The 17,564-nt window shown below is 58.4% G+C and overlaps 1 protein-coding gene and 2 long non-coding RNA genes across 7 annotated transcripts in view; 1 reads left to right on the top strand and 2 right to left on the bottom strand.

Moving 5' to 3' along the window:
- NUDCD3 (NudC domain containing 3) overlaps nt 1-10,149 on the top strand; it is a 58,366-nt gene extending 48,217 nt beyond the window's left edge. The window contains exons 5-6 of one of the 2 annotated variants that reach the window (XM_072777190.1): nt 6,394-6,582; nt 10,033-10,149. In XM_072777190.1, coding sequence (XP_072633291.1) covers nt 6,394-6,582; nt 10,033-10,059 — 216 coding nt within the window. In that variant the 3' untranslated portion in view covers nt 10,060-10,149. Of the gene's footprint in view, nt 1-6,393; nt 6,583-8,631 lie in introns of both variants that reach the window. The other variant, XM_072777189.1, reaches the window with a different exon arrangement.
- Nucleotides 99-3,401, bottom strand: LOC140605121 (uncharacterized). Its single transcript, XR_012007862.1, has 3 exons — nt 2,943-3,401; nt 1,597-1,992; nt 99-357 (listed from the first exon to the last, which is right to left on the bottom strand). It is a non-coding gene; the product is annotated as an uncharacterized lncRNA (long non-coding RNA).
- On the bottom strand, nt 3,851-13,857 carry LOC140605119 (uncharacterized). 4 transcript variants are annotated; one of them, XR_012007860.1, is made up of 3 exons: nt 12,958-13,857; nt 12,109-12,560; nt 3,851-3,886 (listed from the first exon to the last, which is right to left on the bottom strand). It is a non-coding gene; the product is annotated as an uncharacterized lncRNA (long non-coding RNA). The 4 variants fall into 4 exon arrangements; XR_012007857.1 differs by lacking the exon at nt 3,851-3,886 and adding an exon at nt 9,881-10,325; XR_012007858.1 differs by lacking the exon at nt 3,851-3,886 and adding an exon at nt 9,881-10,233.
- Nucleotides 13,858-17,564: the final 3,707 nt, after the last annotated feature.

Raw genomic sequence — 17,564 nt, 5'->3', positions numbered from 1 at the left:
CAGTGCCCAGGGGGCCTCATATGGCAAAAGGTGCCTGACTCGGGCCTGGAGAGAGGGTGCAGGGCAGTGGGAACAGACCAGGTCTTTGAACAAAAATCTCAGGATTTTACAGAAACACTTTTATTCATATGAGGAAGGAAGGAAAAGGAAGAAATGTTTCAGTTTCATCTTCGTGGGATGGGTACCAGTGAGCAGCCTGTCCATGCTGACTGGAGGGCTGTGGAGCGGAGAGGGGTCTGTTGTGCTGGCGTGCTGGTGAGCACTCCCAGGTACTGCCAGGTAGCCAGGCCTGGTCTACCCAGCTCTCGTTCTAAACCTTGCTCGGCACCTCTGCCTTTCCAGCATTCTTGCTTCTCTCTGTGGGAGTGTGACAGTTGTCATACAGGCTCAGTCCCTCTTCCCGTCACGCCACGCCTCCCTGTCCCCCAGTTCACCCGAACCACGTCCCACACCCCGGCCGCATGGTCGTTTGTATCACCAGCTCATCTCATTTGCAACATGTCTTCGTGGTCATGGTCTTGTTTGTGCTTCCCAGGGCTGTGGGAGGTAAAGTTGGGGTCTCCTCACCACCCCCACTATCAGCCTCCCAGCAGCTGGCAGCTCATCCTGGGTGGGTAGAACTGTAAGACCGAGATCCAGGGTGCCGCTGCCCGTGGCCTGGGGCTTCACCATCCTGCCTGGGGCAGGGGTGACTCCCGAGCAGTGACCCTGAGGGAGTCCCAGTGGCACCTGGTGGCTTTGCTCCGAGGAGCCATCGGAACATACTCTGCCTTGATGCTGCCTCCAGGATGATGGAACCCCCCTCCCTGCCTGGACAGACTGGCCAAGTGCTTGCTGGTCCTCTGAAGGCCCCCAGCCACTGCACTGGTGTCTGTCAGGGTCATCACCGGTGTCCTTTCCATTACTGCTGTGGAAACGTGGCTCTGGTGATTCCGGGTAGCTCATCTTGAGCTTTGGTTGGTAGAGCTGACTTTGCCTTCCTCGCAGCCATGTGGCGCCTCTGTGTGTGATGTGTGCGAGAGCCTGAGCGTGACTGTGGCTCATGGCGGGCCATTAGCTCGTCATTCCAGTGTCCTCTTCTGAGTGCACTCACACTGGGCTCCACGAGGTGCTTGGTAATGCACTTTACTCTCTGGAAACTTGCTTTACAGACAGGGATGCGGCTTGCATGAGGTGGAACTACACCTCTGCTCCCGAACTGGCCTGTTTCCTCACTGTGGACCTTCCACCTGCAGGGCACCCTGGAGAGGGTGGGGAGGAGGTGGGGGGGGCGGCCCGTGCGTGGCCAGGGGGTGGCCCCTCTGGTCCTCTCGTGCTGTGCCCTGCTGCCATTCACTTTTCTAGTTTGTTTTTGCCCAGCGCCTGGTGCTCAGGAGCTCAGCCATGCAGAGCTGACCGCGGAGGCAGTGTACTTGGCACTGCCCATGAACATGACTTCTGCAAGTTTTTCCCGCAGACCTCCTGCCAGCAGGGTCCACGTGGGAGCCCTCAGAGTGGCTTGACTGTCAGCAGCTGGCACTGCATGTGTCAGGGCCTCGCCACCGGAATGTGCACTCCCCAGGGAATGTGGGGTTTCTCCCTGCCTTCCCTACTCACCACGGACTGTATTCTGGGCTTCATTTGTCAGTGACATTTGGGGTCACGTATCTGAGATGCACCATAGCTAGGCGGGCGTCTTGCTCTGATGCGTGAAGACCCTCCTTGGATTTGCTGCTGGGCACAAGCACCACGTCCCTCGGACATCGGAGGCAGATGGGGCTGCCGGGGCCGCCGCACCTGCTGTGTGCCTCAGCTCCGCTCAGCACTGCCTGGCTCCGGTGGTCCCGTTAGCCGCAGAGGAGCTCCATTCCTGACCCTTCTAGTGAGGCTGAGAGCCGGGGTTGGTCTATCCCTAGATGTCTGTGGGTCACTGGCAGTTCAGGGCTGGGCACTGTGCTGAGCACCAGGGCTGCTGAGGAACACGTTCAAGGGCCCCGGGGTCTTTACCAGAGCCTGGAACCAGCAAATGGGACCTTATGAGCGAACGAGGGAGGTTGGAAACAGAGGAAGACACAAACAGCAGTGATGTAAAGACAGGCAGACACTGGGAAGACCTAGAGAGGGAGCCTGGCCCTGCTGCAACACTTGCATGTTGGACTTCTGGGCTCCAGATGGAGAATAAAAGCCCCTGGCTGCCCCTGGCCGCCCCTGGCCGCCTTGTAGGTGGTGAGAGCCTCGTGGACCATGGGGGGCGACCCTAGGGGTGCCTCTTACCTCACCAGAGTCATTGGTCCATGCCTCTGACCTCTCAGGGAGCCACGCTACTTGCTTCCCAGCCACCCTCATTGCCTGAGTGGATGCGCATCAGACACGCCCGGCAAGCTTTCAGAGCAGGCAGGGGTGGCAGCTAAAACCGGATGACAGCTCTGCCTCCCTCCCTCCCACACTCGAGAATGTTAAAGGAGGCTTCTTGCCTCTCAGGCAGACTCCTTTCCCGGTTAAGAGAGTTAAGAGACTTGAAGTCAGCGCGCCTCCCCCGTGCCACGCTGTCCCAGAAGCTCCGTGGCACGCTGTCCTCATTTCCCCCTCCAGGTGGTGCTGCGGCCCCTCTGCCGTGGTGGGTGCTCCATGCTGAGCACCCCAGGCGGAAGCCGCCCCCCGGGTTGGGCATCAGGGCGCTCAGCAGGTTAGCAGTTTACCAGTGTTCTTGGGCCTGTCCCTGCTTGGCCTCAGCGCTCACCCGGAATATGTGTGTATTGTATGCACAAACCGTGCCCCCCCCCCCCCCCCCATTCTCGGATACTTATTGAGATGATTTCCTCAAGTTCAGTTCTCAGAAGTGAAGTTGCAGGCTCGCTGTAGTGCTTGGCCGCGTGCTGGGGGACATTCTCCTGTGCCATGTGTCCGTGGGGTGGCCAGGTCCCAGCGTGCCCGCCAGCGCTGCTTCACTGATCCTAACTTACCTTGACCGGCCTGCCTGCACTCATTCGTCTGTCTGTCTCAGTCTCCTGGTGAGGTTGTGCTTCTCGGGAAGTGCTCTCCTGGTGCTGTCTCTCGCTGGCGGCCACCAGAGTCACAGCGCATCATCTGTCCCAGATGTGAGTTTGATAACGTCAAACTTGGCGAGCACCAGAAGCCTGGAAACCAGTCCATGGAATGAATTGCAGGCACTTGGCCTTAGTGCTCTCCTTTCTCAGGACCCTGGGTGTTTCTTGAGGCGCTCAGTGCTGTGGTGCTGCCCCTAGCCAGTCCCTGAGTCCCAGCAGGGAGGAGCTGTGGCTCTGGGGCAGAAGTAGGTGGCCCAGGGCAGCAGGAATGTGTTCCCAGGGGACGCAGGGCTGTCCCTCCATCCCGAGGCGAGAGGAGAGTGCAGATAGCACAACCTGGCTGCTCATACTTCCAGCACATGCCATGTACCCCTCCACCCCCCCGCCCCCCCCCGCCACACCCGTGTCCTGGCCCATACAGCACTCTAATTCGTAAGCTTAAAAAGTTCGTTGACAGCACAAGACACCAGGAGATCGCCCTTTGAGGTGTTGTGCCTGGCAAGCTCTGAGGTTGGTGGTTGGCTGCAGACCCACGTCCTCCTTTCGGAGGGACCTGCAGAGAGAGGGTTCCTGTTGTCTGACCCCGTTTCAAGGCGCCTCCCTGGAAGCACTGTCCACGGCTCTCACGGATGGCTCCCTGGCCCCCATGGTCTGGAGAGTGCTACAAGGAGCCACTGTTCCTCAGCAGGCACATGGCCGCCATGTTTGCTTCTGCCACGAGGGGAGGAGGGGGAGGCAGAGGCTGCTGAGTCATCGCACAGGTTGTGGGGTGCAGAGCTTGTTCACGTGGGGTTCGAAGTTTCTGTGAGGACGCTTTGGGAACCTGATTCTAGGTCTGGGACCAGGTCGCTGTGAGGGTCCTAGAGGGAGGCCAGGGAAGGAGGGGGCATGTTAGCAGTTTACCAGTCAAGCTAGAATGCTCTGAACACTTGCATAGTTAGGGATGGGAGTGAGTGGGAGCCACTGAGGTTCTGGGCACCCAGGCGTAGGTGCTGACAGTGAGTAAGGGGCTCCTGCCACTGTTGTGGGGGAGGTGGGCTCAAGGAGATATGCCCAGTGGATGTGGTGACATGCTGGGCGGGACATGGTGTCACCTGTGCATTATGCTGTTGGGGGTGCTTCCCGCAGTCAATTGAGGGGAACATGAGACCCCAGATGAAGGACGGTCTCTAAATGCAAAGCTGTGGAATGTTCCAGATGAGTGAGGACAGGACCACTAAGGTGTATTTGGGACCCTGGCCTGGATCCTCTGCAGGAGGGAAGGTGGGCTGAAACTTTCCTCAGGAAGGAGGCACTTGTTGCGGTGTCCAGGTGGTTCAGGCGAAAACATCCTGTGATTTATTGCATGTTATGCATGTCCTTAAATGTACTCTGTCATGCAGTGACAGAGCAGGGGTAACATGTTGGTGGGGAGCCTTGGGCAGAGACACACGGGTATGTTTGAAATTATCCCAAATAAAACGTTCAGAAAAACAAGATGGCAAATGAGCACAGGGAAGGATATGCAACCAGAGCCATGTCCCCCTGTGACTGGCTGCTGGCAGCATGGCTACATGTGTGTCAGGATTCTGATGTGCCCTCAGATGGGTGAATTTCATTAAATCCAAAACTACATCTCTGCAAACTTGGTTTTTAAGGAAGTAACAATGTTAAAGTGAAAAATCAGAACCAGATGGAACCCCATCCAACTCCAAGACCTGGTCCTAGAGCGCTGTTCCCAGAGTACCTCCCTGGCCTCCAGACACACCGGGAGGACACCACGCTGAGTACAAGAAGCTGGGGCACAGCAGGACACCTGACGTGCACAGGGAGGATGGGGAAGCATGAGGACAGTGGGGAGGGGCTGCTCGTGGGCACGGGACTCCTTTTGGGGTGAGGACAGTGTTCTGAACCAGATGGAGGTGGTGGTTGCACAACACTGTGTGCGTTCAGCGCACTGAAGTTCACTGTAGAGCGATTATTACATTTTACCTCAAAACATTTTTAGTAAAGGTGATGCTCTGTTCATCTTCATTTTTGCTGGGTTTGCAAAGGGTCCGTGAAGACTTGCCCTGGGGACACAGGAGACGTAGGCATCAAGGCCCAGTAGGCTCCTTGTCTGCAGGGTCAGCCCATCATGCCCAGGAAGGCCGTGTGTGGGAAGGGCCAGCAGCGGGGCCCCTGGCGGTGCGGGCTGACACCTCTGTGCTGGTGGTCAGTGGCTGCAGTGGCTGTTCTGCCCCCCCGCACCCTGTCAGCAGCAGGCGCTGACTTCTGGCTGTTTAGAGCAGTCCCGGCAAGGGTGATGCTGGAGGGTGTGCTGTCTCCCAGAGGCACACTGGCCTGTAAGCGCCTTGGAATGCACTCCCACTTGGGAGGTAGTTGTTGCGTTGGAACGCAGATTTGCATATGGAGAGGGTGGGCTGTGTTCTCCACGTGGGGTCTTGGGGGGCCGGGTCAGGTCCCCACACAAACTGGGGAGTAAGGTCAGTAAGGCGCCAGCTGAGCAGAGCATCTGGAAACAAAATCCACCCCAAACGTCAACTGTGGCGTTTGCAGGAAGAAGTCCTTCACCTGCCGAGCGAGCGGCAGGGGTGCTCCGAGCCCGCCGTCTCAGCCCTCCCGTCGGCGTGCCCCATGCCCACTGGGGTAGTCAGCAAGGGCAGGATTATTTCTGCCATGGTGACATGAATGCCATGCTGTCACCTGGATGCCCTCTCGCTGTGTGGCCTGCCCTGTACCTGTGCCCACCTCCGAAGTCCTTCTCTGAGATGAGGATAGAGCCCTGCTGCGGTGGCCAGGGCCAGACAGACCCTGGGTGAGGTGGGGCTGGGGGGCTAGGGGGCATGGTGTCCTCACATACGTCACTGATGGGCAGGTTCTGGATCTGTCATGTCACGATTGCCCTCCAGCCAGTAACCCTCTCCCCAGGTGCTCCTGAGTGAGAGCTGCTCCAGCTGCAGGCTTGTCCTGCCCGCTTTGCCCCGTAGCCTTTGGGGCGTGACTGGGCGTTTCTTGCCTTTGGGGGCTAGGTGGATAGTGTGAGGGACAGTGGGCTGCCCACAGGGAGGCATGCAGCCTGCACCCTGCCTGCGTGCTACCCTGGCCTGGGTGCCATGCCGGAAGCAAGGGAGGCCCTCACGTGTATAGTGGGCGAACTGGCAGGGCCAGAGTGTGGGTAGAGGCTCCTATTTGGGGCCGAGTGTCCCCAGCAGTGCAGGGAGGATGGGGTGGGGGCTGGGCTGGGGTCCTGGCAGCTGAGCAGGTGTGGGGTATTCACGCACACGGGGCTTTGGCTTCAGAACCTGGTGAGGGGTGAAGGCCGACGACCCCGAGCCCTGAACCAGTGCAACCCCCACATGGAGCCCTGTCTGCCCACATGTCCCAGGTGAGCCTGAACAAGGTGGGTGAGTACTGGTGGAGCGCCGTCCTGGAGGGCGAGGAGCACATTGACATCGACAAGATCAACAAGGAGCGTTCCATGGCCACAGTGGATGAGGAGGAGCACGCCGTGCTGGACAGGCTCACCTTCGATTACCACCAGAAGCTGCAAGGCAAGCCGCAGAGCCACGAGCTGGTGAGAAGGGCAGGGGCAGCGGGGGCATGCTGGGGGCACGGAGGGAAGGGGGCGCTCCTGTGGGATCCTTGCAGGCGGCCCTGGCCTGGTCACCTGTCACCGTCCAGGAAGGGGTGCTGGTACACACAGGCGTGGGACATGGCATGTGACCCTAGCTCTGCAGGGCATCGGGGGGGCATGTGTGTCTCTGATGACCCTCTCCCCCACACCCCCCCCAGAGGACCCTGGGCAGAGTTGTGAGGACCCAGGCTCAGCCCTGCTGTGGGGCCCATGGGAAGAATCCTCCCGAGTCCCCATGGAACCCCAGAGGCCTGAGAAGTCCGGGTTGACCAGCGTGGAGAAGGCAGGAAGGGCCCGGTGTGCAGAGGCCGAGGCTGTGCGGCCGCCTGAGGGCAGGGAAGAGGGTTCGTGTGTGTCAGCGCTCCCAAGACTGGCTGTTCTGGGGGGAGAGCGTTGCTCTTCCCAGGTTAGTTTTGGTTCCCCAGCATGACAGGCCTGGCCAGCTCAAGCCTTGTGGGGGCACCAGTGCTACCCTGGGGGCCTCACTGTGGTCCTGCTGGTGCTTTGGGGGCACCGCGGGGGTCCTCCTGCCACCCTGTCCTCAGATGGCCTTGCTCCTGCGGGGCTCACTCCAAGAGCTCTGCCTGCGCCAGGTGGGCAGGGCGGGCTGGGTCGTGGGCTCCACTGGTGGCCCTGAGAGGAGTGTCAGGCACCAGCTTGTGGTCAGGGTAGCCCGGTGGCTCGGGCAGCAGGGCTGGGGCCTGAGCCTCTGAGCCTTCTCTCAGCCAGGCTCCGTGACCAGCTGGGCCTACAGGGCTGGAGGGGCTGAGGTGGCCTGTTGGGGGGACCTTGGGTGCCTCACGGGCTGTGCCTCACAGGCTGTGTCTCCGGCTGTCACTGCTGAGCGTGCACTTGCCTTTGTGTGCACTGGGTAGCTGTCCCTGTCCCTTACGTGCCAGCTGCCTGCAGTCACCAGACGCAAGCTTTGTGAGCTTGGGCCCCGTGGAGGGGGTCAGGTGCCACCGCCTGGAAGTGGCCAGGCACCCAGGCCCAAGAGGGGAGCAGGAGACTTCTGCCGCCAGGTCCAGGACAGGCAGCTGAGGAGGAAGGGTCCAAGGAAGAGCTTTAAAGATGCTGCAGCCTAGCGGACAGATCTCTGTGCCTCGAGCGGCCCAGACTCCAGCAGGACTTGCCATTGTGCGGGGCAGCATGGGGCCCTGGGGGACGTGAATGCTGGGTGAGCAGTGCTCTCTGGGCACCTGGAGCAGACGCACAGGAGACATGGACTGGGTGTGCCCCTTGCTCGGGTCACCCGCTCTTGAATGACCAGCACCAGCACTGCTGCCTAGGACCGCTCTGGACTCCCCAGGGACTTGGGGAGGAGTGTGTGCAAACATGGGGCATCCTGGCACACAGCTGTGAGGGGAGCAGGGTGAGGGGAGCAGGGTCAGCGCACAAGAGTGTGGAGGCAGGAGGAGGCCCCTGCTGGGAGCTAGCAGGGAGGGAGCCAGATACAAAGCCAGGAGGTGCCGGTGTCACACTGTTCGGGATGTAGCTATGGCCTTTGGAGGAAAGCAGGCCCCTGGGGAAGTAGGCCGCGTGGGGCCAGAGGGTCAGCGGGATTGGCTGGTCCTATGAGGAGGCCCAGGCGGCCCGTGTGGGGAGCAGGCCTGGAGAGAGGGCCCCTCAGGCTGCACGGGTGGCTCTGGACACCGTCCTCGCCAGGGGTCAGGGCTCCCCAGGGGCTCCTGTCCAGAGAGTGGCCAATGGGGAATGGGGCTTGGCAGGAAGGGGTGGATGCCCTCAGCGTGGCCGTGTGCACGCAGTGGGCAGTGACTGGCTACCGTGGGCCACACTCACGGCCACAGCGCCGGGTTCTGTGAGGCAGAGTGGCCTCGGGCAGGAGGGACACCGGGCCTTTCTCCCTGTGCTGTGTGCGGGGGCGCCCTGCTCGGTGTCTGCGACAACCCCGATCCTCTTGTGGAGGCGGCGGAGCAAGTCGTGCTCTGGGCCGTGTGGTTAACCTCTGTGTCTGTTTTCTGTTTGTAGAAAGTCCATGAGATGCTGAAGAAGGGGTGGGATGCCGAAGGCTCCCCCTTCCGAGGCCAACGATTCGACCCGGCCATGTTCAACATCTCCCCGGGGGCTGTGCAGTTTTAATGCCCAGAGGAAAGAACGTGCCTGCGGCCGTGCCCCCGGCTCCCTCCCGCCAGGGACTCGCTGCCGGGTTCGCCCTTGCCCTCCTTTCTTTCAAGGGTGAACCCGCGGCGCCCAGCCCTGTGTCTCCAGACTGTCGGGAGCAGCACGGGGCGAGCGGGACACCGGCCACCCGCTCTCCTCCTGCTGCTGCACACGCTCTGCTTGCTTTCCTCGTGCTGGGCCCGGGGAGCGGGTGCTGGGCCGGCTGCTGCCGAGGGGGGCGCGAGGGTCCTCGCCTTCATCTCTCCTGCACACCTGTGTGTGCGCTCTCGCTTGGTGTGTGAGTGTGCGTCTGCTGGATGCTCAGCCTGGTCAGGGAGAGCAGACTGGGGGTTCTGGTCGGCGCTGCTGGATGTGGGGACATGGTCCCAAGTGGCCACAGACACAGCAGGAACTGTCTTCTGTGGGGTGTGGTCCTTGTCAGGGAGCCGACCAGGTGCCCTCGGGAGACACAGCCACGGCCTTTCCTCCTGCCTCTGCTTTGCCTGTGGGGCCTGAGCCACCCCAGGCCCGCAGGCCGCGTGCCCACTGCTCTGTGGGGCTGTCAGCTGGCAGGTTTCCTGGGACCTTCCCTCCGGGGCTGTCCTGGGGCCTGAGGAGGACTCCTTTCTAGGCGATGGTTTCTCCAGAAACGGCCCCCTTCAAAGGGCTTGAGTAGGTGGGAGCTGACTCAATTGGGGGCAGGTTTGTGGCTTGAGATGGCCAGAAGCGAGTGGGGATTCCTGTGTATGTCCGAAGCAGCCCCTGGGAAGCATCGGGTGGCTCTTGTGCCATCGAAGGAGGTGCAGACACCAGGTGGCTGGGAGGAGCATCGCCAAGGGGGCGCAGAGCTCTGCCCCCATAGTTGGGCCGAAGCTTGTTGGTAGAACTGCGAGACCCATCCTCGGGGTCCCCAGCATTTGCCAACCTGTCCCACATCCCAGGGCTCTCATAGCACGCATGTGTGTGCGAACCGGTCTCGATGGTCTCGTCGGGGTCTCCTGGTGTGATGAGATGGGGCGTGCACTGTACCCCAGCTACTCGGGAGACTGGGGAGCCATGGACTCCATGGTCCGTCGTTTTCTCTGACGTTTTCAGTGTTGCATTTTTGCCCACCCCGCCTATCGTGGCAGCAGCTCACCAGCGTCAGAGTGGCGGGCTGGGGCACCCGGCCATGCGGCCGATGGCGGGCTGTCCTCATGGGTGTCCTCTGCCCATTGCTGCCGGCCTGGGCCCTGGAGCCGGTGCAGTCTGCGTGTTTTCTCTCTCCAGACGCGGCCGCCGCAGATTGGCCACTGAGCTCCGTCAGCCGAGGTCCGCGGAGACCAGGGTGCCCGCCCACGAAGTCCACTGTCCAGTGTTGGTTTGCAATAAATCTGTATTTAAGCACTTCGGCGTCCGTGTGTATCACTTGCTTCTGAGACTCTTCTCTGCGTGTGTGCGTTTCCGGAACTCCAGCCACGAGGTCCCTGCCTCACGTACAAAACAGATGCCAAAGTAGGGGATTTCTTAGTGTCTTCTGATCTGTGTCTGCTCTAACCTGTGGTTTTCAGAAATCTGACGAGCTTTTAAGAAAAAAGGATTGTGGCTGCAGAGCCGACATGGGTTTCTAGCAAGTTCTGAAAAGCTGAAGTGAGCACAGGATCCCGAAGCTTCAGCTAGAGGACCCCACCCCACCCCCGCGTGCTGGGCTCACCCATCTGCCTGCACCCTCCCGGGCACAGCACGTCGGCTGCACCCCTGTCCCAGGGACCGTGCTTGTGGACAGGCCCTGGTGGTGCTTCTCAAGTGAATGGAGGATGCGTGGTGGCATTAGCGCACAAGTGCCCAGGACTAGAGATTATGTGCCAGGGAGGAGAGGCCCCATCTTTCAACAGTTTGCCCAAAAACGTGTGGGAGGGAGAACAGTCTCCATGTTCTACATAGAAAGGAAGTGTCCGGGAGGCGGCAGTTGCGGTGTGGAGAGGAGTGAGCCCAAGACTGCCCACCTGAGGACAGACCCACAGCCACCCGGGTCTGCCCCACAGGCAGGCTGGCGCTCCCGTGGGCCTCCCGCTGGCACCTGTCCCAGCCTCGGTGGGTGTGGGGGGTAACACTGTCATTTCAGGCTCTGCTCCCTGCTCAGCCGTCTGCTCAAGCCCCTGGTGCTCTCCCTAGATGGGGTTCTTGAGGGCTGGCTGGCCTCCAGAGGTCAGCTTGCGTGCAGCCCGACAGCTTGCCCTGGCCTGCCCTCTGCCGCTGAGCCCGGACCTGGGTACCGCCTTGTGTGTTCCCCTTGCCCTGAGGGGACCAGGCCCACGGACACTGGAGCCCACGCTGGGAGGCACGTGGTGAGTTTCACCCCGCCAGGCCGGCAGGCACAGCAGCCTGGCGGGGCTGTCCCGGCTGGGTGGTCTCCCGTCTGGCTAGCATGGAGGACGAAACCAGGCCGGGCCTCCCGCCTTCTCCATCATGCTGCTTCCCACGCTGTTTAGCCAGAGCCGGATGCACTCGGGGACGTTTTGATGCAAACACGGTTTGAGGGCCACAGAGGAAGGGATGCCCCTGAGGCTGGAGCTGGACACACACACACACACACACACACACACACACACCCCGCATGCTGCTCCAGTGGGGCCTCCCTGCCTCTGCCATCCGTGTGGCACAGGCCTGGTACCGGCAGACGCTCTGCAGGTCGGGGTAGGCCCCTGGCGTCATTTGACGACCGCTCCCCAACAGCCCAGGCGCTTCTCCCCGAGGAGGGGTCCTGGTGTGGGTATAGCGGTGGGGCGGCTAGCGGTCTGGGGCAGGCTCTCCTGCAGGGCAGGTGGTTGGGAAGCTGCCCAGGTCGGGGCCATCGCGTGGCCTGGGTGGGGTCTCCTGGCGGCCCACAGCAGGGGCCTAGGAGCCCTCCACCATGTGCCTGGCCTGCAGAGGGTCTGGTTTGGCAGGTGCCACGGAGGGGCTGCCAAGCAGGAGCTGGTGCTTTAGCCGAAACGCGTAGGAGCCCTGGGGACAACCTGTCAGCTGTCCGGGCCCAGCAGGCCACCCCAGGCCGGCGGGTGCCTAGCAAAGAGGAGCTCTGCTGCAGAAGCAGCCACAGGGCTGTGGGAGAGGGGCCAGGCGGTGCCCCACACAACTCTGGGGTCCTCCCTGACCCAGACAGGGTGCTCCGGACTCCTTCCATTTCAACCCCCAGGTGGTTGGGCATCTTGCGAAGATGTTGCATGTAGGGTTTGGGGACAGCCCGCTGGAGACGGCCTCTGGTGGGGAAGGTGCCAGGACTCGGCCCCGCCTCCTGGCCCCCCCTCCTGGCCCCCCCTTCCCCCCCAGCCTCCCACAGCAGCTGCTATAAAGTCCCGGGGATACCTGCTGGCTTGGGGCTGCCCTGCAGGCCAGGCGCCCTGCTTCAGGTGGGTGTGTCAGCTCTCTGGGTTACAGGGAGGTAGGCTGTCTTCCTGGAGCACCAGAAACGTCCTCAGAGGTCACGAGGGGCATCCTGGGCACCCCCTCGGCCTCTGCGGGGATCGAAAACGCCCCCGATGGCAGGATGGTGCACACTCGCCCCGTGTTTACAGTTGAGGTAAGCAGCTCAGTCAGCAGAACCTTGGGTGACCTGGGCAAGTGGCAGGACTGGGGATGGATGCGGCAGGCCAGGTGGAGCCTCCAGTGCCCTCTGCGCCCCAGGGCCTGGACAAGGGGATGGAGAGGTCCAGCCAGCTCAGGTTTTGAAGGACAGAGTCAGGCCTTGGATTTGACCCCAAATTCCTGGATTCTCAGGGAGTCGCTTCCAATGTGTGCCAGAGAGCAGTGACCCGTGCCTGGTGGCGAGGAGTAGGCTGAGTGTTCTGGCCAGCAAGTCCTGCAGAGGCACCCACTGACCCATCCAGGGGCGCTGTGGCCCCCCCAGGCCTCCACGGAGAGGGGCTCCCCAACCGCACCCAAGCCTCAGGGCCTTTCGCTCCCAATTCCGTGCTGGCAAGATGGTCCCACACAGGGCTCAGCACCGGGCGGGGGTGCTGCGGGACCTCCCACCCACCCTGGACCCTGCAGAGCCCCGGCCCCGCCCTGCCACCCCCTTCAGGGACTGGCCTACCCCCTGGCTCAGGCCTGCTTCCCGCCCCACCTCGGGGCAGGAAGTGACCTGGGGGCCTGGCGGGCAGGAGGTCCACGCGCTTAGGAAGGATGTTGTGACTCGAGCACGGGCACGGAGCTCACCATCTTAGTGACATTCAGCTGCACCTAGCACGTCCATCCGCAGAACTGTCTCGCGTTCCCAGTGTGGAGCTCTGTGCCCGTTCAGCAACCTTTTCATTTGCTGCTAGCTTTAAAACGGAGATTTTACCCACATTCCGGTTTCTGGGCACACTCATGGGCTAGAGAGCCAGCTGGCACTGAGGGGTGCAGTGGGGGCTGGGGGGCTGCGGCTGTGACCGCCACAGTCCCACAACGGCACCTGCTTACCACAGGCTCCCTGAGGACCTGCCTCTGGAAGGGTGGCCTCTCCCAGCCACTGGGGTAGAGCGGGCCCGGTGGCAGGCGGGGAAGGGCCTTGGGTGCCTAGTGCAGACAGGGCTCCAGGATTTAGGGTCTCGGGCACAGGGAGGACTTGGCCTGACATGGATGAGGGCACAGGGGTGGAGCTCTGCTTCGGGTGCCTTCCGTCCTAGCCTGTCCACCCAGGCTGGGGGAGGGGCTGCCCAGAGCGCCCCCCCCCCCACGAGGGGGCTGCAGGAGGCGGGGCCAGGCTGTGTAACCACCCTCAGCCTGCCAGAGATCACACCCCCTCCCCAGAACCTGGCTTGTGACCCCTTAGGTGGTAACAAAGACAGCAGAGCAGGTGACGGGAGTGCTCCTGGATCATCCAGGAGCCCAGTGTTGGCACAGGCGGCGTCTTGAGGGGCAGGAGGCAGGCACCTGGTGGGCTCAGCGGTTGCGTGTCTGCCTTTGGCTCAGGGCGTGATCCCGGGGTCCTGGGATGGAGTCCCCCATCGGGCTCCCCACAGGGAGCCTGCTTCTCCCTCTGCCTGTGTTTCTACCTCTTTGTTTCTTTCTCTTTGTGTTTCTCATGAATAAATAAATAAAATCTTTTTTAAAAATGAAATAAAAAATAAAAAATAAAAGGGGCAGGAGGCTCAGGGTCAGAGCTGGGGAGGTTGGGGCGATGTGCTCTGAAGGTGGAGCAGGCAAGGGAATGTTTCCCCCCACCTTGATTTCAGACTTCCGACCTCCAGAACTAATAATAGGTTTGGTGTCAAGTCCCTGAGCGTGTTGGTCCCCGCAGTCCTGGGAACCCCTCAGGGGTGGGCTTTGGCCTTGGGGGCACGAGGGTCCTGCATATGTGTTTGCCCAGTGGAGCTGGAGGGATCGCCCCAATGGCTCTTGCCTCTGCCCTGGGGTGCCTTGCCAGGCCCAAGCCAGCACAGCCTGGCCTGTCTGGTGGTCGCCCGCTGATCCAGGACCAAGGTCCAGACCCCCGCCCACCCTGCGGCCCTGGCAGGTCTCTGCTCAGAGTTCAGCGGAGCCTCCATCAGTCCGCTTGGGTCCTGAGAGCCTGGGGGTGTTGGTGGGGGTGTGGTAGGTGAAGGGGCCCCGCAGGGTTGGCAAGGGACGGGGCGGCTTGGGCAGAGCCTGTGCAAAGAGGGCTTCTCGGGGGGCCCTGCTAGCTGGCCCCTTGGAAAAGCAGGAGCCACGCTGGCCAGCTGGTGGAGGGGGACCTGGAGGGAGCAGCGCACACCCCAGGGGCGGTCTTCCACGCTTGAACAAACGGGCTCTGGGATAGCTTCTGGGTCGACTTCCACCTTCCAGTTTTGAGATCCACAGTTGGTGCTCCCACAATGCTCAGGTTAGGGCCATATGACTTGGGACCCCCTGACCCCACCCCTGCGAGGCGCCTGTCACCGGAAGCCTTATCGATAGCACAGCAGTCGATGAGCGCGTATCTTGCATGGTCTTTGTAGTTGATGCTATATCCTCACAAAAGAGGAAGCCAGAGAATGAGTGTTATTTGGGGAATCATAAGGAAGGAAAAATACATTTATACTTCCGTGCTGTATTTATCAGAAGAAATCGATCTATTGATGGACCTGTGCAGTTAAAACCTGTGCTGTCCGGGGTCAGCTGTAGAGTCAAGGAGATGGTGAAGTGTTTCCTGTTTGTCCAACGCCAACTGCCACCCTCCCTACCCACCCTGGGCTGCAGGACGGACAGTGGGACAGCCCACAGGACACACTCAGAGTCCAATTCTTCAGGCCCCCCAGCATGCACATGCAGCTCTGTGTGATGTCACAGGACACTGTGCACCTGCTGAGGCCCAGACCCACGGGGTCTCCAGGGGCGCTCTGACGCTGTCCCTAGCCTCTGGAAACCCCCATCTGATCTCTGGAAGTGGAGGTCCGCAGGTCGGCAGCGGAACGAAGGCTGTGCTCCCGGATTATGCGGTATGTGTCTTTGAGGTTGGGTCTTCCCTCGCGAACTTGGAGGTTCGTCTGAGCTCAGGTGTGTGTCAGGAGCTGATTTCTTGCCCCTGCCAGCTGCCAGGCTCAGGGCGCAAACACCCGCCTGCCATCCCAAGACACTCGCAGGGTCTCCAATCTTTGTCTCTTACAAATAAAGTGCTGTGAGCGTTTGTGTGTGAATGTGTTTTCCTTTCTTTGGGGTAGATGCCCAGGAGTGCATTGGCCGGGTTGGGTGTGCAAGTGCATGTGTGACTTCACAAGAAACCGTGTCTGCCTGCAGAAGCGCTGCCCTGTGCTCACTCCTGGAGCTGTGTGGTCACCGGGACACTGTGGATGTCATTCTTCTTCATTGTTTCAAGACAGCTCAGAATAAACTCCTCTTTATTCCTCACTGGGCTTTTGGCAAGAATTGCCTCAACCCTGTGGATCAGTGTGGGAGGAACCGTCGTCTTTGCTGTGATGTCTTCCAATTCACGAACATGGTATGCCTCTCCCAAGCCCTTAGATCTAACATCTCTTCGTGAGCATTGTGTAATGCTCCTCGTGTGGACTCTGTACACGTTTTGTTAGATTTATACCTAAGTATTTTGTAATTTTTGACTAGTTGTAAGTAAGATGTAAGACATCTTTAGTTTTGGTTTCTTTTTTTTCTAATATTTTATTTATTCACGAGAGACAGAGAGAGAGAGAAAGAGAGAGAGAGAGGCAGAGACACAGGCAGAGGGAGAAGCAGGCTCCATGCAAGGAGCCCAACGTGGGACCCGATCCTAGGACTCCAGGATCAACTCCCTGGGCCGAAGGTGGTGCAAAACCGCTGAGCCACCCAGGGATCCCCAATGTTGTTTTTTTTTCATGTTTGTTGTGATTGCATAGAAATGAAATTGACTTTTGTTGATCTTATATCCTGTGACCTTAACTAAATTCGCTCATCAGTTGTAGGAGTTTTTGGTAGATTCCTTGGGATTCTATTTTCTTTGTAGTCAATCATGTCATCTCCAAATAAAGATGGTTGTATTTATTTATTTCCAGTTTGGATGCCTTTGATTTATTTTTATTTCCTTATTGCAGTGGCTAGTAGAGACTTCCTTGCCTTATACCAGAACTTAGAAAAACGTCCAGTTTTTCACCCATAAGTGTGATGTTAGCTTTAGATTTTTGGTAGATGCTCTTTATGAAAAAAAATTTCATCTTTTGTTCCTAGTGTGCTGAGAGTTTTCTCATGAATGGGTTCTGGATTTTCTCAAATGTTTTTTTCTGCATAAGTTTATATGATAATACTTATTTTTCTCTTTAGCCTGTTGATATCAGTGTGTTGATATGGTGTTTGAAAATGATTGATTTTCAAATATTGAACCTGCCTTACATACTTGGAATAAATCACATTTGATCTCTGCGCTGTTGGATTCAATTTGCTAATGTTTCATTGAGGATTCTTTTCATGTGGTTTCTTGTGTGTGTGTTCAGGTTTTTAAATAGTTATAGTACTGTTTAGATTGTCTAATCTTGAGTTTTGGTGGTTTGTGATTTTTGAAAAATTGGTCCACTTCTCCTAAGTTGTCCAATTTCTGAGGGTAAAAGTGCTCCCACCCTCATATTCTTTTAATGGCTGCGGGATCTGTCATTATATCCCGGTTCATTCCTAATACTGATGGTTTGTGCCTTCTCTCTTTCTGTCTTTGTCAATCTTGATAGAGGCTTATTAATTCTAGTGGTTTTTTTTTTTTTTTTTAAGAATTCTCTTTTTGTTTCATTATTTTTTTCTAAGTTTCTATTTTCTATTTCATTGATTTCTGCTATATTTTGTATTTTCTTCTGCTTTCTTTGAGCTTGCTTAGTTCTTTTTCTAGTTTCTTGAGGTGGGAACTTAGGTCATTGATTTATGATCTTCTTTTCTGATGTACACATAATGCTATAAATTTCCCCATCAGCACTGCTTTAGTTACATCCAGCAGCTTCTGTTGTTGAGTTTGTTCTTTTTTTTTTTCCAATTCAATTTCAATTTTTTTTCAAAGAAAATTCTTAATTTTTTTTGAGACTTCCTCTTTCAGAAATGTGTTGTTAAATTTCCATGTAAATATTTGGTTCCACTTTAATTCCATTTTTGCTGTGTGATTTCAATTCTTTTTAAATTTGTTAAGGACCCAGGATATGGTCTGTATCAGTGAGTGTCGGTGGGCACTTGAGAAGCATGTGTATTCTGCTGCTGGGTGAAGAGTGTTCCATAAACATTAATTCTATCCTGATGGTTAATGGTGGTGTCCAGTTCTGTTATATCCTGGCCCATTCTTGATTTTGTAGTATTATCAGTTGCTGAAAGTCCCCAACTTTACCTGTGGATTTGTCAGCTTCCCCTTTTCACTCTCCTGG

The sequence above is a fragment of the Canis lupus genome, chromosome 15, assembly GCF_048164855.1.
Source record: "Canis lupus baileyi chromosome 15, mCanLup2.hap1, whole genome shotgun sequence".
Lineage (NCBI taxonomy): Eukaryota > Metazoa > Chordata > Mammalia > Carnivora > Canidae > Canis > Canis lupus.
This window is presented reverse-complemented; position numbering and strand designations above follow the sequence as displayed.